This window comes from Lithobates pipiens, unplaced genomic scaffold (genome assembly GCF_037356315.1).
Source record: "Lithobates pipiens isolate NorthernLeopardFrog02 unplaced genomic scaffold, aLitPip1_a1.2 Scaffold_16, whole genome shotgun sequence".
Lineage (NCBI taxonomy): Eukaryota > Metazoa > Chordata > Amphibia > Anura > Ranidae > Lithobates > Lithobates pipiens.
The window spans coordinates 451,368,522-451,390,409 of NW_027507748.1; the positions used below are offsets into that span (position 1 = coordinate 451,368,522).

Consider the following 21,888-nt stretch of genomic DNA (forward strand, 5'->3'; position numbering starts at 1 on the left):
GTGTGTTCCCGGCCGCGCGCCGTCACACACAGCCCCTCCCCCTTGTCCAGGCACTTTGATAGACAGATCATCCGTCCAATCCTGCGGACGGCGGAGGCGGCTCTCCTGCGCTATACACCCCCCATGATGGGCGTCACCAGGGGCGGGGGCGGCCTCCCCCACCCAGGCCACGCCCCATTTTCGGCTCCAATATCAGCCGTTTTTCTCTTTCGGCAAATTGCTGAAAAGGGCATTTTCGGCCGATATGTTTCGGCGGCCGAAATTTCGGTGCATCCCTAAATTTATTATAGAATAATAATTTAAGGGACATCTTTTAGGATTTAGCCAAAATGAGCGGTAATGGTTTTAATCCATCGTCTCTTTACAGTTTTGGGTATCATAATTTTTTGCAAGATGTATAGCTAAAAGGATTACTATATTTATTAACTGAACAGATTCATCTTTCATATTTAACCACTTCAATACAGGGCACTTAAACACCTTCCTGCCCAGACCAATTTTGAGCTTTCAGCGCTGTCGCACTTTGAATGACAATTGCGCGGTCATGCTACACTGTACTCAAATGAAATTTTTATCATTTTTTTCCCACAAATAGAGCTTTCTTTTGGTGGTATTTGATCACCTCTACGGTTTTTATTTTTTGCGCTACAAATAAAAAAATACCGAAAATTTTGAAAAAAAAAAATGTATTTTTTTGTTTCAGTTTCAAAACTTTGTAAATAAGTACGTTTTATCCTTCACTGATGGGCACTGATGGGGCTACACTGATGGGCACTGATAAGGCGGCACTGATGGGCACCAATGAAGTGGCACTGATGGGCGACACGGATGGGCAACACGGACAGACACTGATAGGTGGCACAAATTGGCACTGATAGCTGGCACGGATGGGCGGCACGGATAGGCGGCACAGGTGGGCATGGATAGGCGGCACAGGTGGGCACTCATAGGCGGCACAGGTGGGCACTCATAGGCGGCACAGGTGGGCACTCATAGGCGGCACAGGTGGGCACTCATAGGCGGCACAGGTGGGCACTCATAGGCGGCACCGGTGTTATAGTAATGGATGCCAATCAGTGCCAAACAATAATGCATGCCAATCAGTGATGCCCATTGTGGGCACTGATTGGCATCCATTATGGGCACTGATTGGCACCCATTGTGCTGACTGGCATCCCTGGTGGTCTAGGGAGGATTATGGCCTTTATTACCTTTTCCCTGGTGGTCTAGTGGCGTCCCTGGTGGTCCAGTGTGGGCATCCTCGGGGGGGCTGTGCTGATAATCGATCAGCACAGACCCCCCCTGTCAGAGGAGCAGCCGATCGGCTCTCCTCTACTCGCGTCTGACAGACGCAAATGAGGGAAAGCCGATCACCGGCTCTTCCCATTTACACTGTGATCAGCCGTGATTGGACATGGCTGATCACATGGTAAAGAGTCTCCGTCGGAGACTCTTTACCGAGATCGTAGTTGCCGGGTGTCAGACTGACACCCCGCAACAACGATCGCCGCGATGCGCGCCCCCGGGGGCGCGCAGCGGCTCATAATCCTGATCACGTCATATGACGTCCGGTCAGGATTATGAAACCACTTTGCCACCGTCAATTCCCTATAGGGCGGGCGGCAAGTGGTTAATGAAACATGAAAATACTGTGTTTCAGTAAAAAAATAAAATTTTATTGCTTACAAAATAAAGATTTCAGAAATACCTTGCTTAAAATGTCATACACCATGAAACTTCAGGGCTCCATACTTTTTATTAAATAGGTCCTCTTTCAGAAAATATATAGCCCTGGAATTCCTTATTTGAGTTAAAAGAAAAATAAGTACCTTTCCATGACACCACAGGAGGAGCATTTTTTTTGTCAGCATCATCTTGAGGCGTCTTATCAACTTGGATTCCAGAGTCCTCCCTGCTAAGTGTCTCTTCATCATCTTCTTCCGCACTATCAGACCACTCCTGAAACATCAAACATTCCACTATATTTGACTATTACGATAAGTGTTGTTAAAATCACTAACTAAAAACAATATGTATTATCCTATTCTCTCTGTAAGTTAGAGCCATGTCTACAGCCCAGCACCCAATACCAATATAAATCATGTGTCAATACAGCAGATGGTATTGCAGAGGAAGGACAGAATGAAAAATGGTGCAAGCATGACTGGGATGTAATGCAGACAGTAATGGCAGAGTGGAAGAGAACCGAGCAGGCAGTAGGAAATGTATTTAGTGCTTAACAGAGATGAAGTGCAGAATGCCAGAAGAGATCAGATCTAAAAGCTGCCACATGCAGAGGCACACGTGTTGTATTTGTTGGGAAGTGGGGATTATTGAAGGACTGAAAATCTTTTTTATGGATTTAGTATTTTGATTTTTCTGGGGGTATGCACAGGTTGTTATGTACACACACGCACAGCAGTGTGGCTGTGAAGGCACAACACCCCCTAGAGGGGAAAGTGCAATAATAATATATATATATATATATATATATATATATATATATATACACACACATACACATACATATACACACACACACACACACACATACATATATACACACACACACACACGGAGTGAAGCACCTGCACCTTAATAATATTCCCTAGGAAGCACAAGTCACTTTGTTTTGCTATCCTTTTGATTTCTTTGGGTTTTGTGGTTTCTTTGGAAGGAGGTTTTTTTTTGCTTTGCTGGACTGATTTATCAATTTTTGGACAAGCTACCATTTTCAGGATTTACACACGTAGTTAAGATTTTCACAACTGCATATGCCGCTTTACTGCACGGAGTATTTATTTAGCTCATTATTACCAATTTATTTTGCATTAAGATAAATACGATATATTGATTTGCATATATTAATTACTTTATGGAAAATAGTTTTTTGCACAGAGATAACAGCATATCACTCAAAAGGAAAACTGCTATATGTTACGTTATTGCATCCAGCATATATATTTATTATATCAGCGCAGAGGGTCTATACAATTGATTTTTCTATCAGGACCTTTACATAATTTATACAGAAACAAACACTTATATAACTTGAATGTTCTCGTTTATGGCTAAAGCTAGGAAACAACTCGAGTCAGATTTTGATTGCATAACGGACTATTGTCTGAAGTCAGTGACCAGCTTTATGGCTGTGGTTTGAAGTAAGATGATATAGGATGCAACGTGTTTTGTTATAGAACATGGTGTATAAATTACCTCATCATGAACGGATAATATTGCCCTATATCATTTAAACAAGTTTAATGGCTCTCATTTGGAAAGAGCATATTATATTTTGTATCAATTATTGGCATCACAATATATTAACCACTTTCTGTTATAAAACATATTAAAAAATATAAATAAATAAAATCCAAAATGTCTTCATAAATTTAGGCAAAAATGTATTCCGATACATGTCTTTAGTTATAAAAAAGAAATCTCAGTAAGTGTATATTAATTGGTTTGTGTGAAAGTTATAGCACCTACAAATGATGGTGTACATACAGGAATTTATATACACTATACTGGTAATTACGGTGATCAGTGGCTTATAGTTGGACTGTTTAGTGTGGAGTGCAATCTGATCCTAACAGACATTTGCTGGGAAGGACACTGATGTCGCTAGTGTACTAATGACAAACGGCTGAGAAGGGGTTATCATCAAGTGGCAATCAAGGGGCTGTGTGTCTAACAAGTGTAAGGGCCGGTTCACACTAGTGATTGGATGGCTCAAGCTTGGCTTGCATACACAAGGTCACACAAAAGTTCTCGGAACTTTTGACCATAAAGAACGCGGTGACATTCAACACTACAAAATTAGGTTCAATGCTTCCGAGAACGCGTCGAATTGTTTCCAAGCATGTGTAGGAATTTTTTGCGTGTCGGAATTGCTACAGACGATCGTAACTATCGATCGGAACTTTTTCCGTCGGAAAAATAAAGAACCTGCTCTCAATCTTTTGCAGGTGGAAATTCTGATCATGTGTACGGGGCATAAGGTCCCTTGCTTCCCTCACTGAGACTGCAAATGTCCCTCCCCTTTACCTATTACAATATCTACAGGTGTCCCATGCCATCAGTAGCCAATTTCCAAGAGCCTCCTTGCGGTTGGAGCAGTCTGAGCGAGGATCTGCTCCAGACAGAGTGCTTAAAAAAATTAAAAAAATTAAAAAAAACTGCCTCAGTACTATACACCCACCTCCTCTTGACCTCTCTCCCTGACCTCTGCACTCTTAGGCAGAGATGGACAAGTGACATCCCTGACTTGGATGATAAGGATTGGGAGGGCATTTGGGATCTTCCCTTTCGTCGCCTGGTTTTCTTAAGGGACATGCTCATACAGTTTAAAATTGTCCATAAGGCGTACTATACCCCTTATGGACTCCATAAAATAATAATTATTATTATTATTATTATTATTATAATACACGATTTATATAGCGCCAACAGTTTACACAGCACTTTACAATGTATGGGGGGGGCGACAACACAATTACAGTACAGTTCAATACAAAAAGGTAAAGGAAGGCCCTGCTCGTAGAGCTTACATTCTAAAGGGAGGGGGTGGTGGTACAAAAGAGAATGATTTGATGGGGGTGGCTCGGGGACAGTTGTTAGGTGGGTGGGGATAGGCTTCCCTGAATAAATGAGTTTTCAGGGATCTCCTAAAGGTGGACAGAGTAGGGGCTGATCGGACAGGCTGGGGCAGGGAGTTCCAGAGGATGGGAGAGGCTCTCGAGAAGTATTGAAGGCAAGCATGGGAGCTAGAAAGCAGGAGGTCCTGGGAGGAGCGGAGGGGACGATTTGGGCGATTTAGCAGGGGGAGATGTTGTGGATGTCTTTGTATGTTATGGTTAGCATTTTGAATTTTACACGGTGGGGTAGGGGAAGCCAGTGAAGGGATTGGCAGAGAGGGGCGGCAGTCACGGAACGATTAGTGAGGTGTATTAGTCTAGCAGCAGCATTCATAATAGACTGAAGGGGGTATAGCTTGCTTAAGGGTAGGCCATTAAGGAGAGAGTTGCAGTAGTCAAGACGGGAAATAATCAAGGAGTGAATGAGTAGCTCTGTGGGGTCAGTCAGGAAGGGTCGAATTCTGGAGATGTTGCGGAGGTGAAGGCAGCAGGATTTAGCCAGTGATTGGATATGGGGACTGAAGGAGAGGTCAGAGTCAAGGATTACACCCAGGACCCTGGCATGTGTGAAGGGTCCAATGGTTGTGTTGTTGATATTAATGGTGAAGTCACGGGGGGGGGAGGATGGGCATCGTGGAGGAAATATAACAAGCTCAGTTTTAGAAAGATTGAGTTTGAGGAAGTGGTGTGACAACCATACTGATACGTCATTCAGTACATTTGAGATCTGTGAGGAGATCGAGGGGGTGAGTTGAGGAGTGAAGAGATAGATCTGGGTGTCGTCAGGCATAGAGGTGGTATTGGAAACCATGGGAGGTTATCAACTGGCCCAGGGAAGAGGTATAGCTCGAGAATAGGAGAGGCCCAAGTACGGAACCTTGGGGTACCCCAACAGAAAGAGGAAGGGAGCGGAGGAGATAGAGTTGTAAGTGACTTTGAAAGTGCGCTGAGATAGGTAGGAGGAGAACCAGGATAAAGCAGAATCACGGAGGCCAAGGGAGTGTAATTTGGTGAGGAGGAGCAGGTGGTCAACTGCATCAAAGGCAGCAGAAAGGTCTAAAAGCATGAGTATGCAGTAGTGGCCGTTGGTTTTAGAAGTTAGTAGGTCATTGGTGAGTTTTAGTAGGGTAGTTTCAGTAGAATGTTGTGGGCAGAAGTCAGACTGTAGGGGGTCGAGAAGGTTGTGGTCCATGAGGTAACGACTTATTTGGTCATGGACAAGGCGTTCGATGAGCTTGGAGGCAAACGGGAGCAGGGAGATGGGTCTTAAGTTATTCAAACAGGTGGGGTCTAGTGAGGGTTTTTTGAGTATGGGGGTAACCAGTGCATGTTTGAGCGGGGAAGGAAAGGTGCCAGAGGAGAGGGAGAGGTTGAAGATGTGGGTGAGGGAGTTGAAGATAGAGTGGGAAGGTGGTCGCAGTAATTGTGAGGGGACAGGGTCCAGGGGACAGGTAGTGAGGTGGGCCATGGAGAGGAGTTTATCAACTTCATCTGAGGTAATTGTGCAAAAAGGGGAGAGTATTGAGTGTTGTGTTGGGTAGGGGAGGACGTTGAATGCTGGATGTCTCCTTGAGAATTGTGTCGATTTTGCTATTGAAATGGTTGGCAATCTGTTGAGCGGTAAGCAAGTTGGTGGGTGGGGGCAGTGGGGGGTGAAGTAAGGATTTAAGGGTAGAAAAGAGTTGACAAGGTTTGGATGAGAGGGTTTTGATGAGAGTGTTGTAATAGGTTTGTTTAGCAGTGTGGATGCAGGAGTTGTATTTGAGAAGGGCAGATTTGTAGAGGGTAAAGTCTTGCAGAGACTTCGATTTACGTCATGCTCGCTCAAGAGTAGTGGTTTGTGGGTTGGCAGCATGGGATGTAGGAGACAAGGAGAGAGAGTGAAATGGATAAGGTTGTGATCAGAGAGAGGAAAGGGTGTGTTAGAGAGATTGCAGGGAGTGCAGCGATTTGAAAATACGAGGTCAACGTTACCGTTGGAGTGGTGGTTTGTGCCCATTGTGTTAGGTTAAAAGAGGAGGTTAGGTTGAGTAACTTTAACATTGATTGGAATGTTAAAGTCACCTAGGATGATGGCAGGCACTTCAGATGAGAGAAAATAGGGTAGCCATGCAGAGAAGTCATCCAGAAAGCGTGACACTGGTCCAGGAGATCGATAAATAACTGCGATCCTCAGACAAACTGGAGAGAAAAGACGAATGCAGTAGTCTGAGTGTTGATTTAGATAATTAGCTCATGCTAAATTAGGTTAGGTTTTAGTCTTCTACTGTATTATAAATATTTGGCATTTTGGTTCTAATAAATCATTCCATGTTGAGCAGCTAAGCAAGCGTCGTCTTGTTTTGGGCTTGTAAGCGGTTGGAATATCTGATTGGAGTCAGATTGGAGGAAGCGGGATATATTGATGGAAGCACTCTATCGGAGTGTGGGATCGGTTCCGTCACATAGTGCATTTCAAAAGAGCAGGGGGAAAGAGAGGGAGGTGTGGGAAGTACCTGGAAGGTGCATTGTGGGGAGAGGAGAAGTCTGACACCACCTCCTTTTCGACCACTGGGTCTGGTGGAGTGAGTCCAAAGGAGGTCACTGTGGCACAGGGCAGCTGGAGAGGTAGCGTCAAATTCCTAGAGCCAGGTTTCGGTTATAGCAAATAGATTAAGTGATTTGGAGAGGAAAAAGGTCATTGACAGAGGCTAGTTTGTTGACAACTGAGCGGGCATTCCAGAGGGGCCGACTTCTGGAATCAGGGGAATTGGGATGAGAAGGTGGGAGTTTCGACTGTTGGAGGAGGTAGACAGCCAATTTTGGGGTGGGAATTGGGTGTGGGAGGGCCAGGGTTTGGTGCAATGTCCCCTGACATTAGGAGTAGTAGGAGGGTGAGGTTGGTAAGGCAGGAGTGGGATTTATAGGAGGGCAGATGCTGTGGTGGAATGGACGTGGTGATACTGTGTGGGCTTAGAATGAGCAGGAGGTGGTAAGTGGAGTGATATCCAGTGGGCAGAAGAGAGGGAGATATGTACAGATTGGGGGCTAGAGATGGGGGGGGGGATCAAGAAATTAGAGTTTGAGGAGACAGAATCTTATAACAAAGATTAGCGTGAGCATGTTGGAGGGTGGGGAGAGGGGAATAGAAGGAAGGCTGAGGTAAGATAGAGCATTAAGAGGAATTTCCTGCCAAATAGCAGTGGAACAATAATAATGTCTCTACTTACTTTTTTGTAGCAGTGCCTTAGTCAAAGTGCCCATGTACAAGTGCCAAACACTTGTTGCCGGCGTGACACTTGGTGCAAGGAGTGACCAGCCTAAACCCTCGCCAGCCATCCCAAGAAATTAACTACATTTATACTGGGACGGTGTGGCGGGATGATTCAAAAATTATTCAATTAGAAGCTGATAAAACAAGGCTTGGGGGGGGTTACAAGTGGCCTGGACAGAGTGCAGTGCAAGAAGGGGCAACAGAATAAGGTGAAATGTTTGATCTTGTTCAGGGCAGCATAATACAAAATAAGTGACACTTTCAAAAACATACAAATATAGACAGTAGTTTCAAATTCTTAGTAAGGCAGAAAGTTCAGTTAGGCAATGTAGTCCAGTGTTTAAGAGTGGAGTCTTTGAATGTGAGCCCATCCATCTCTCAGGAATGCTGGTGATGTGACCACTCACCCGGAGACTTTACACACGTGTTCTGGGGTTGCCCCATTATCTCCAAATACTACGAGAGGTGGTTTCCATAGTAAATAACATTGCCAAAATGTCTCTGTCACCGACCAAGAAAGTATGCTTATTGGGGTTGGTGGAGGAGCTAGTCCATACAGTTGCAGAAAGGACTTTACTTAGCTTGCTCTTCTTTTACGCTCGCAAAGCCATCACCATGTCCTGGCAAAAATCTGCATCTCCCTCTCCCATACTCTGGAAACACTTGATTAATGTTAATTAATCCCTGTACAAAGACATATGCGAATAGGGGCTGTCCGAAAAAATATGACTAAGCATGGTCCAAGTGGCTAGCCGATCCAACAGCCTCTATGACTGATAGATCATAATTATATAGGTCTCCGAGGTCCTTAGTGACATTTACCCATTTTTGGTTCGGGAACATCTTTTTTTGCCAGACATGCTACGGTATCATGCAATAATCATTACGGAACAAGTCCTCACATATTATCTCTGTGGACAACAGTTGCCCCATCCACTAACCTGACAAGATATTACCATTTACTGCCACTGTGATGGCGTACTATCTGACTAGGTGTCCTATCCTATTATGCAGATTGTTTTGGTTTATTGTTCTGTTTTGTGTTACACTTAATGCTTGAAAACACCAATAAAAAGATTTATAAAAAACAAAAAAAACCTATAGATACAGCCACTATTACAAAAACTCAAGTATGAGAGATCTTACCAGGGAGTCTTCATCAGGATTACACCCATAGTCTTCACCTTCCCTCAAGTATTTTCCCCAATCAAAGGGCTCATCTTCTTCTAGAATTAAACAACACAAAACCTAGTAAGTTTTTTATTACTACAAGGCTGGATGGAAAACTGCATATGTCAGTGAAAATAATAAAAATATTGCCTCCTTCCAGAGCCTGAAAAATAAGATTATCTGTGCAGAACGTCCAAATACTTCTTCCACAATTTGATTAGATTAGCAGTTAAGTTCCACCCCTTTAGACTTTACATATGAAAAAAGAGGAGCTTGGCACACAAAACATTCATGAATGATAGTTTAGGATGGAGCAGCAGAGCAACCAGTGGATGGGTTTACATGTGTAAAATTCATAAGAAAACCAGTTCAAAGAATCATGAATATGTCCAGGTACCTGTTTGTTTTTTTCTTGGCTTTTCAACATAATCATGTTTGGATGGAGCATCAGATAGGCACAGAAGAAGAGACAAGATGGCATAGTGGGCATCACTCTAGAAAAAGCAAAGTTCACATTCAGTTAGATTTTTTAAGAACGTGCAATAAAGCATCAAAAAAGTAGGTGAGATTTAAAATTCCCCAAATAAACAAAAGCAAAGCAAAGAAAAAAATGTCATTATATACACCACTGAGGAGATGTGGAAATAACCAACACAACATGAAGGAGGTTCATCCAGCAATATACAAGACAAACCCATCTTTCTACAGCACAAAAAAAAAAAAAAAAAAAAAAAAAAAAAAAGGAAGGTCTCTTCAGATTTTCTTATGGTGGGGATTGTTAATGCCTGTGTCTTCCAAGACAAGATAGTGGTTTGCGGTCTGTACTGTTATATATATATATATATATAAAAAAACAAAAAAACAAAACAAAAAAAAAAACACATGTAAATATACACTCACAAGGCGGAGGGAGTTCACTATACAGAAAAACCTCAGCAAGATGGTGTCCTAGTGCCATCCTACACAATCATGTCACTGTGGGTCAGAACTAGGATGCCATCTTGCCGAGGTTTTTTTGTATAGTGAAAAAGCACTTTTACCCCGTCTGCTATGCGCGTGTATTTTTACAAGTTTTTAAATAAAATAGTGGATTGCGGTCTCTTGCCTTTTCTTTATGACATTTATATTAGAGAGATTGATGAAGAGTATGAAGAGTGGCCCTGGATGGAAGCTGCGATACATTTTTATGCTAAAAAGTGAGTTTGACCTCCTGTTAGTGGGTTCCATCAAAACAAGTGAGAGGACACCCAGAGAGGAGCTTTGGTGGTGGGCACATCAGTGCTGTTTTCATTGGGAAATAAAGTGTGAATTCCTTATGCACATGGAAGATTGAATGATGTATGGAACTGTTATTATCGTTTTGGACAATTAGCTATTTTTTTTTTCTTAGGCTTCATGTACACTAGCAGCGCCTAAACATGAATTTAGGAGCTTTTGCTGTTTTTTTTTGCCACAGCTGCTAAACTCAACTCCATAAAAGCCTTTGTATCCATGTACACATAGGCTTTAAGGATAATTTAGGAGCTGTTGAGGTTCAACCCCTAACCTCCATCCCCTGAACATGGAAGAATCGCGTTCAGGATAAAAACGCTTTGACCGCCAGCCACAAAACACGCAAAATCACAGTACACATTTTGCAGCGTTTTCCCGCGGCCAAAGTAGTTCAAGTGTACGTGAAGCTGAAAGGTACTACTGACATTAAATTCTCACCACATGCAATCCATACATACAAAGAAACCACATCAAATAAGTTCAGGAATTTATGTTAATTTTATTAAGTTATGTGTAATAAAATGGAATGACATAGGGAAAAAGTATTAAACACGCTAACTGAAATTTATTTAATGCTTCATACAAAATCGTTTGTTGGCAATGACAGCTTCAAGATGCCTCCTGTATGGAGAAACTAGTCGCATGCATGTGTGATTTTGGCCTATTCTTCCAAACAGTCTTCAAATCTTGAAGGTTCCATGGGCCTCTTCTATGAACTCTGATCTTTAGTTCTTGCCATAGATTTTCTATTGGATTCAAGTCAGGTGATTGGCTGGGCCATTCTTGCAGCTTTATTTTCTCTCTTTATAAACCAATTTAGAGTTTCCTTGGCTTTGTGTTTGGGATCATTGTCTTGCTGAAATGACCACCCTCATTTCATCTTCATCATCCTGGTAGATAGCAGCAGATTTTTTATCAAGAATATCTTGGTACATTTTTCCCATTCATCCTTCCTTCAATGGCATGAAGTTTGCCAGTACTGTATGCTGAAAAAAACTTCACTGTTGGTATGGTGTTTGGAGTGGTGTGCAGTGCTATTTCACCTCCAAACATGGTGTGTATTGTGGGATCCAAAGAGTTCAATTTTGGTCTTGTCTGACCAGACTTCAAAGGCTTGTCTAAATGTTGTGAGGCAAGCTTTCAGTGAGCTTCAACATGCTTTTTTTTCAGCAATGAAGTCTTGAGTGGCGAGTGTGCATACAGGCCATGGCGTGCATTACTTATTGTTTTCTTTGAAACAACTGTATCTGCTAATTCCAGGTCTTTTTGAAGCTCTCCACAAGTGGTCCTTGGCTCCTGGACAACTGTTCTGATAATTCTTTTCACTCCTCTGTCAGAAACCTTGCGAGGAACACCTGGTTGTGACAAGTTTATGGTGAAATTATGTCGTTTCTGCTTCCAGATTATGGCCCCAACAGTGCTTACTGGAACATTAAGAAGTTTAGAAATCCCTCTGTAACCAATGCCATCAGTATGTTTGGCAACAATAAGGTTGCAATGGTCTTGAGAGAGCTCTGTGCTTTTACTCATCATGAGATGTTTCTTGTGTGACCTCTTTTTTAGGCCATTAGTTGAGACTGAACCAGCTGATATTAATTTGAACTCACAAGGAGCAGGTTGCTTTCTAATTACTGATATATTTCAGCTGGTGTCTTAGCTTTCCATGCTTTTTTGCACCTCCCTTTCTTCATGTGTACAATACTTTTTCCCTGTGTCATTCCATTTTAGTACACATAACTTAATTTCTGAACTTAGTTTTGCTTTGGTTTCTTTGTATGTATGGATTGTATGGGTTGTTACCGACATGTGAAAATGTCATGTCAATAGCATCTTTAGAAATATATTTACCTTGAAAAATGGTGACATTTTCAATATATATTTTGCTTGCTGTATATTTCAAGGATTATATCTGCTATATACTGATTCACATTGTTTATTTGCTTTTGTTACATTACACAGATTAAATTTTTAGGATACATATCACTTTGTTTAGATTGTATAATTTAGGGAGAGGATTGTCAGGGATGGGCTCAGACCTTCCTTCTCTGAGCTGGCCGCTAAGCTGTTGGCTAATTGCCAGCTCCTTTCTCTCCGCAGTGACTCACCTGTTGATGATATACTGCTCGTCAGTCCTGCCTACTTAAGCCGTCCAGCCCAGATGATCTCTGCCTTTGCCTTGGTCACATCTATAGAGACACTCTCCTGTGTTCCTGTTAAAGACTTGCTTGGCTGACATTCCTTCTGGCTCCAGATCCTGCTTGCTGTACTATTATGCTCACCTCTGGCTCCCTGACGTTTTGGCTTGTCTGATTATCTGTTCAGGCTCCTTAACTCTGGCTATGTTTTGACTATGTTCACTCTGTTTACTTTTTTTATTATAAAATAATTGAGATTTAACTGTACTTCTGTCTGCCTGATTCATGATTTCAGACAAGCATTTAATTACAGAGCGCTTCACTTATCATGCTAGGTATATATCTCAGCTATATACAGGATTATTTTGCATAGTACTCTTAATAATTAAACAAGCTCACCTTTGTTCCTTCAGTGTTTGGAAGAGGAAAGTTTAAAAATTCCTCTGTCAGCCTCTTCCAGCTTTCTGCTTTACTCAAATCAGAATTAATCACAAACTTTTCATACATCCTAAGAAAAAGAAAAACATTTCTCAAAAATGGATACGTGCATCATGCTCATTTCAATGCCTCATAAAATAAAATAAAAGTTACCCATCCAAAGTCCTGTGAATCTGGTGACTGCTGACATCCAGATATCGATGAAATCTAAAAGAAAAAAAAAAAAAATTCTAGTTGGCACAGTATTTAGTTTTTAAAAACAGACAGGCTTTTTTTTTTACATACCGTATATACTCGAGTATAAGCCGAGATTTTCAGCCTCTTTTTTGAGGCTGAAAGTGCCCCCCTCGGCTTATACTCGAGTCATCGCCGTCTGCCTGCCCGATCAGCGTGTCGAGCAGACAGACGGCGGCCATTCTACTATTCAAAAGCCGCGCCTCCCTGTCTGTGATAGGCGGAACACTCAATTTCCCAGCAGTCAGTGTTCCGCCTATCACGGACATCCGCTCATCCTCGTCCGTAGTATGAGAATGAGCGGATGTCCGTGATAGGCAGAACACTGACTGCTGGGAAATTGAGTGTTCCGCCTATCACAGACAGGGAGGCTTTTGAACAGAGGAATGGCCGCCGAGGACGAGGAGAGCATGGCACACAGAGGCTGCAGATCGGCACAGGTAGGCAGGGATGGACGGGACACAGCGACGGACGGGACATCGAGACGGACGGGACACCGGGACGGACGGGACACCGGGACGGACGGGACACCGGGACGGACGGGACACCGGGACGGACGGGACACCGGGACGGACGGGACACCGGGACGGACGGGACACCGGGACGGACGGGACACCGGGACGGACGGGACACAGGGACGGACGGGACACAGGGATGTCTCACCCTCGGCTTATACACGAGTCAATACGTTTCCCAGTTTTTTTGTGGTAAATTGGGGGCCTCGGCTTATATTCGGGTCGGCCTATACTCGAGTATATACGGTAAACAATTATGTCTTGTGGTGAAATGGGAATACAATATACAGTGTCATCTGAGTGACAGTTGCAAATCTGTACATTCAATATAGCGACACCCAGCAGCAGTCTCATATCTTGAACGTGAATCTTGAACACAGCAAAAGCTAGCCCATGGAAATCCAAGGGATTAGAGGGGGATTATACAAAAGCATTGGAGACTGGAGCATGGCATTCCCCTTTAAAAGCAAGAGCTAGCCAAAAGGAAATCATATGCATTAGAGGTGGGAGGTTAACCACTTCAGCCCCAGAAGATTTGGCTGCTCAATGACCAGGCCATTTTTTGCGATATGGCACTATGTCGCTTTAACTGACAATTGCATGGACATGCAACATTGTATCCAAACAAAACTGACGTCCTTTTTTTCCCTATAAATAGAGCTTTCTTTTGGTGGTATTTGATCATCTCTCCGTTTTTTATTTATGTGTGCTATAAACAAAACACAACAAAAAAAGCGACAATTTTGAAAAAAAAAATATATATATTTTTATACTTTTTGCTATAATAAATATCCCCATTTTTTTTTTTTTTTTTTTTAAAAGGCAATTTTTTTTCTCAGTATAGGCCAATAGGTATTCTTCTACATATTTTTGGCAGTAAAAATCACAATAAGAGTATATTGATTGATTTGCACAAAAGTTATAGCATCTACAAAATAGGGGATAGATTTATGGCATTTTTTTTTTTTTTTTTTTACTAGTAATGGTGGCAAGCTGTGATTTTTATCAAGACTGCGACATTATGGCGGACACATCCGACACATTTTTGGGACGATTGACAATTCTACAGCAATTAGTGCTATAAAAATGCACTGATTACTGTATAAATGTCACCGGCAGGGAAGGGGTTAACACTAGGGGGGGGGGGGGGCAATCAAGGTGTTAACTGTGTTCCCTAGTGTGTGTTCTAACTGTAAGCAGATTGTGGTTCCTAGCTATTAGGAAATCATGATCTGCATCTCCTCTCCTCACAGAACACGGATTTGTTTATACACACACATCCCTGTTCTGCCTCTCGTGCCCGCAATCGCACGTGGCCAGCGGTCATCGCGCCTGCCGGTCAGGAGCATCGGCATCCCCACTGTGCAGCAGGCGCCTGCTATCCCGATTAAAGGAGCTGACATAAAGTTACGACGATCGTGCCAACCTGCCCCCATATGACGATGGCAGCTGGTCGGCAAGTGGTTATTGCCAGCTAGAGTTGAGGACTACAGCCGGAGAAATAAAGGAGAGGAGTTGGGGTATGCTTTCAGCCCTGCTTATAGTGTATGTAAAAGCCCTGACCGAGAGGGAGCCTTTTATCTACACTATATTACCAAAAGTATTGAGACGCTTGCCTTTCCACGCACATGAACTTTAATGGCAGCCCAGTCTTAAAGGGGTTGTAAAGGTAAATGTTTTTTCACCTTAATGCATTCTATGCATTAAGGTGAAAAAACATCTGACAGTCCCGGCACCCCCAGCCCCCCGTTTTACTTACCTCACCCCTCGAAAGTCCCGCACTCGTCCCCCGACGTCCTTTCCACCGTTCAGCCTGGCCGCTGATTGGCTGGAGTGGATGGATGGAAAGCAGTGCAGCCATTGGCTGCACAGTGGAGGTAAGTATAACATGTTTGTTATTTAAAAAAAATAATAATAATTGACTTTACAATCCCTTTAATCCTTGGGTTCAATATTGAGTTGACCCACCCTTTGCAGCTCTAACAGCTTCAATTCTTCTAGGACGGCTGTCCACAAGGTTTAGGAATGTTTGACCATTCTTCCAGAAGTGCATTTGTGAGGTCAGGCACTGATGTGGACGAAAAGGTCTGGCTCGCAGTCCCTGCTCTAATTCATCCCAAAGGTGTTTTATTGGGTTGAGGTCTGGACTCTGGTCTAAATTATTTGGTGGAGGTGGGAGATTAAGGTGTGGGGTTATTTTTCAAAGGTTGGACTTGGCCCCTTAGTTCCAGTGAAGGGAACACTTAATGCATCAAGATACCAAGACATTTTGGACAATTTCATGCTGCCAACTTTGTGGGAACAGTTTGGAGATGGCCCCAACATTACAGTGCACAAAGCAAGGTCCATAAAGATATGGATGAGCAAGTTTGGGGTGGAGCTACTTGACTGGCCTGCACAGAGTCCTGACCTCAACCCAATAGAACACTTTTGGGATGAATTTGAGTGGAGACTGCGAACCAGGCCTTCTTATCCAACATCAGTTACTGACTGCACAAATGTGTTTCTGGAAGAATGGTCAAACATTCCCATAGACACACGCCTAAACCTTGTGGACAGCTTTCCTAGAAGAGCTGAAGCTGTTATAGCTGCAAAGTGGGGTCCGACGCAATATTGAACCCTACGGACCAAGATTGGGGTGCCTATAAAGTTCATGTGTGTGGAAAAGCAGGTGTCACAATACTTTTGGTAATATAGTATATTTATACCACACAGGGGTGGAGATACAGTTGGAAATTTGCAAAATTGAACATAGACTGTCTTTCTTTTTAACTACTGATGAAAGGGGTCTAAACACTTATTTTCCAGCAGCTGTGGGTAAAAGAGGGGGAGATGTGTTATTTAGTGCAGGGACTAATATTTATATAAAATACCACCAGATAATAATAATGACTGTCCTTGTTGAGGCTTTTCCGTTATTGGGGGGGGCAACAATCTGTCCCAGTCACCTGTGCTGCTGCACTGTGACCCTTTTTATGTTTTTACAGAGTTGTAGCGGAGAGCGGGTGGAGAGGGCGGCTGTAGCGGCACACACGGTCTTTCTTCGATTTTTATGAATTTATGACGAAGGTGCCCTCTGTTCAGTTGTTGCCATCTCTGGTCCATCATTGACGTTTATATAAGGAAGGGTGATGACAGCGAACAGAATCTGAAAACGTCTCCCACTGCACGAATATTACCCAGGTGGTCTGTGGAAGCACTATTATCGAGTTGATGTTTGGATACATACAGGCTTTAATTAAGCTTGCCTCTGGTAAGGGTGCAATTCATGTGGTGGTGGATCACACGTTGGTGGTGTCTGTTTGATTACAGCTTCTATTCACATTTTATTTGGACTTTATTTTTCATTATCAATATTGGATTGTCTTTTTATTTTACATTAATAGTGGTTTATATATATCACATAAACATTAGTGAGCACAGCTTTTTTTCTTGTTACTACGTTTACATTTGTGCATATCTCACAATTTAGAGCTGCTGCCGCTGTGGCGGAGGGATGTATTGTGTTTATTTGGTTTTCTCCATTTTTTTGTTCCCTTTTTTTGTTCCATTTTTTATCACAGTATTTTCTTGTCTATTCTACAATTTAAAGGGAAAGTGGAAAAAAAGAAAAGAAAAAAACAAAAAAAATAAAAATAAAAAAATAAAAAGTGCCACAGTCCCTACGTGCTCACATGCAGAAGTGTATGCATACATATGTTGCACCCACATATGTAAACGGCATTCAAACTGCGAGGTATCATCGCGAAGGTTACAGCGAGGGCAATAATTTTAATGCAAGACCTCCTCTGTAACTCTAAACAGGTAACCAGTAAAAAAAATTAGGGCCACCCCTAAAATTAAGGGTCACACCTATGGTACTGAAGTTTGGCGCCATGAGTGCGCACAATTTTAAAGTGTAACATGTTAGGTAGCTATTTACTCAGCGTAACATCACCTTTCATAGTATACAAAAAAACTGGGCTAACTTTAGTGTTTTGCTATATATACACATATATTATATTATACACACACACACACACACACACACACACACTATATGTAAAAATGTTCTGCCCAAATACCATAAGACATAAAAAGGTGCAACAACCACCACTTTATTCCCTATGGTCTCTGCTCTAAAAACAAAAACAAAAAAAACCCCATATATATGTTTAGGTGTTCTGAGTAGTTTTCAAGCAAAAAAAGATTGAAAAAAGATGATTTTTACATGTAGGAGAGAAGTGTCAGAATAGGCCCGGTATGGAAGTGGTTAAGAATCTATACTTGTGTTCTGCTGACATGGACTATTTAAATTAGCAGTCCCTAAACTGTGGCCCTTTGCTTGCCTTTATCCAGCCCTTGAGGCATTATTCCTGCCACCGACACCAACAATGGGGCCCTATTCCTGCCACCGACACCAACAATGGGGCCCTTTTCATGCCACCGACACCAACAATGGGGCCCTATTCCTGCCACCGACACCAACAATGGGGCACTATTCCTGCCACCAACAATGAGGCACTATTCCTGCCACCGACACCAACAATGGGGCACTATTCCTGCCACCGACACCAACAATGGGGCCCTATTCCTGCCATCGACACCGACAATGGGGCCACTATTCTTGCCACTGATGACAATTGGGGGACTATTCCTGTCACATACACCAACAATTGGGGAACTATTCCTGTCACAGACACCAACAATAGGGGAACTTTTCCTGTCACAGACAAACAATGGGGCCCTATTCCTGCCACCGACACCAACAATGGGGCCCTATTCCTGCCACCGACACCAACAATGGGGCACTATTCCTGCCACCAACAATGAGGTACTATTCCTGCCACCGACACCAACAATGGGGCACTATTCCTGCCACCGACACCAACAATGGGGCCCTATTCCTGCCATCGACACCGACAATGGGGCCACTATTCTTGCCACTGATGACAATTGGGGGACTATTCCTGTCACATACACCAACAATTGGGGAACTATTCCTGTCACAGACACCAACAATAGGGGAACTTTTCCTGTCACAGACAAACAATGGGGCCCTATTCCTGCCACCGACACCAACAATGGGGCCCTATTCCTGCCACCGACACCAACAATGGGGCCCTATTCCTGCCACCGACACCAACAATGGGGCCCTATTCCTGCCACCGACACCAACAATGGGACCCTATTCCTGCCACCGACACCAACAATGGTGCCCTTTTCATGCCACCGACACCAACAATGGGGCCCTATTCCTGCCACCGACACCAACAATGGGGCACTATTCCTGCCACCAACAATGAGGCACTATTCCTGCCACCGACACCAACAATGGGGCACTATTCCTGCCACCGACACCAACAATGGGGCCCTATTCCTGCCATCGACACCGACAATGGGGCCACTATTCTTGCCACTGATGACAATTGGGGGACTATTCCTGTCACATACACCAACAATTGGGGAACTATTCCTGTCACAGACACCAACAATAGGGGAACTTTTCCTGTCACAGACAAACAATGGGGCCCTATTCCTGCCACCGACACCAACAATGGGGCCCTATTCCTGCCACCGACACCAACAATGGGGCACTATTCCTGCCACCAACAATGAGGCACTATTCCTGCCACCGACACCAACAATGGGGCACTATTCCTGCCACCGACACCAACAATGGGGCCCTATTCCTGCCATCGACACCGACAATGGGGCCACTATTCTTGCCACTGATGACAATTGGGGGACTATTCCTGTCACATACACCAACAATTGGGGAACTATTCCTGTCACAGACACCAACAATAGGGGAACTTTTCCTGTCACAGACAAACAATGGGGCCCTATTCCTGCCACCGACACCAACAATGGGGCCCTATTCCTGCCACCGACACCAACAATGGGGCCCTATTCCTGCCACCGACACCAACAATGGGGCCCTATTCCTGCCACCGACACCAACAATGGGACCCTATTCCTGCCACCGACACCAACAATGGGGCCCTATTCCTGCCATCGACACCGACAATGGGGCCCTAATCCTGCCATCGACACCGACAATGGGGCCCTAATCCTGCCATCGACACCGACAATGGGGCCCTAATCCTGCCATCGACACCGACAATGGGGCCCTAATCCTGCCACCTACACCAACGATTGGGGCCCTATTCCTGCCACCGACACCAACAATTGGTGCACTATTCCTGCCACCGACAATTGGTGCACTATTCCTGCCACCGACACCAATGATTGGTGCACTATTCCTGCCACAGACACCAACGATTGGGGCCCTATTCCTGCCACAGACACCAACGATTGGGGCCCTATTCTTGCCACGACACCGACGATTGGGGCCCTATTCTTGCCACGACACCGACGATTGGGGCCCTATTCTTGCCACGACACCGACGATTGGGGCCCTATTCTTGCCACGACACCGACGATTGGGGCCCTATTCTTGCCACGACACCGACGATTGGGGCCCTATTCTTGCCACGACACCGACGATTGGGGCCCTATTCTTGCCACGACACCGACGATTGGGGCCCTATTCTTGCCACCGACACCGACGATTGGGGCCCTATTCCTGCCACCGACACCGACGATTGGGGCCCTATTCCTGCCACCGACACCGACGATTGGGGCCCTATTCCTGCCACCGACACCGACGATTGGGGCCCTATTCCTGCCACCGACACCAACGATTGGGGCCCTATTCCTGCCACTGATGCCAATTGGGGAACTATTCCTGTCACAGACACCAACGACTGGGGAACTATTTCTGTCACAGACACCAACGACTGGGGAACTATTTCTGTCACAGACACCAACGACTGGGGAACTATTCCTGTCACAGACACCAACGACTGGGGAACTATTCCTGTCACAGACACCAACGACTGGGGAACTATTCCTGTCACAGACACCAACGACTGGGGAACTATTTCTGTCACAGACACCAACGACTGGGGAACTATTCCTGTCACAGACACCAACGACTGGGGAACTATTCCTGTCACAGACACCAACGACTGGGGAACTATTCCTGTCACAGACACCAACGACTGGGGAACTATTCCTGTCACAGACACCAACGACTGGGGAACTATTCCTGTCACAGACACCAACGACTGGGGAACTATTCCTGTCACAGACACCAACGACTGGGGAACTATTCCTGTCACAGACACCAACGACTGGGGAACTATTCCTGTCACAGACACCAACGACTGGGGAACTATTCCTGTCACAGACACCAACGACTGGGGAACTATTCCTGTCACAGACACCAACGACTGGGGAACTATTCCTGTCACAGACACCAACGACTGGGGAACTATTCCTGTCACAGACACCAACGACTGGGGAACTATTCCTGTCACAGACACCAACAATTGGGGCACTATTCCTGTCACAGACACCAACAATTGGGGCACTATTCCTGTCAGAGACAACAACCATTGGGACACTATTCCTGTCATTGACAATGAGAATTCTGCTAGAAGTCATAGAGTGTTAATGTATATCACACCTGAAGTTGGACAAGGCGTACTGCAGGCCCAGCTGAAAGTTCCTGTCACTGTCATCGTGCAGTCCGCTCACACAGGACACCAGCTCCTTCACATCCCTCTCCTGCTCCTTCTCAAAGCGGGTCCAATGCGCCATGACACCTCTGCAGCCCGGCAACCATCACCTAGCCATCCATTGGATACCGTCAGACCAATTAGGAGTCACTAGCATGTTAACCCCCACACTGCCGGAGTAGGAATCCTATTCGCTGATGGTAAAGTAACGTGATGAGTGTGAAAGGGCACGGAAAACCGGAAGCGGACGTGACGTTTTAAAGCTAGGGACGTGCAGTAAGCTGGAGACTAAAGCTCTGGCTCCATCTGCTGGTGAGAAAAAAGAAGTCACACCACGAAAGGAGAACGTTAAAGGGGAAGTAAAGGGGAAAGCACATGGAATTTCAGCCAGCTACTACTGCAATGGAACTCCCCACCCCCTGTGTTTTTTTGTTTGTTTTTCTACTAAATTATCCTAAAAAAATAAAAATAAATAAAAAGTATATGCCCAGCAAATTAAGCATTGCTCAAATTAAGCATGCGGCAATCCACTGCGCCGCTGCTGCACACCTGGTCCCGCGCTAACCTCTTGCTTTCTTTCATCGTCAGGAGCCATCTGTCTTCTGGTTCTTTAAAGCGGAGGTCCACCCTAAAGTGGAGCTTCTGCTCATTGGAACCCTCCCCCCCTCC

The 21,888-nt window shown here is 44.3% G+C and overlaps 1 protein-coding gene across 1 annotated transcript in view; it reads right to left on the bottom strand.

Moving 5' to 3' along the window:
• The window catches only part of TUBGCP5 (tubulin gamma complex component 5), a 61,469-nt gene extending 40,013 nt beyond the window's left edge, over positions 1-21,456 (bottom strand). The window contains exons 1-6 of the mRNA XM_077482797.1: positions 21,168-21,456; positions 13,059-13,112; positions 12,867-12,975; positions 9,458-9,554; positions 9,037-9,116; positions 1,830-1,959 (exon numbers count right to left, since the gene is read on the bottom strand). Coding sequence (XP_077338923.1) covers positions 1,830-1,959; positions 9,037-9,116; positions 9,458-9,554; positions 12,867-12,975; positions 13,059-13,112; positions 21,168-21,301 — 604 coding nt within the window. The 5' untranslated portion in view covers positions 21,302-21,456. The remainder of the gene's footprint in view (positions 1-1,829; positions 1,960-9,036; positions 9,117-9,457; positions 9,555-12,866; positions 12,976-13,058; positions 13,113-21,167) is intronic.
• Positions 21,457-21,888: the final 432 nt, after the last annotated feature.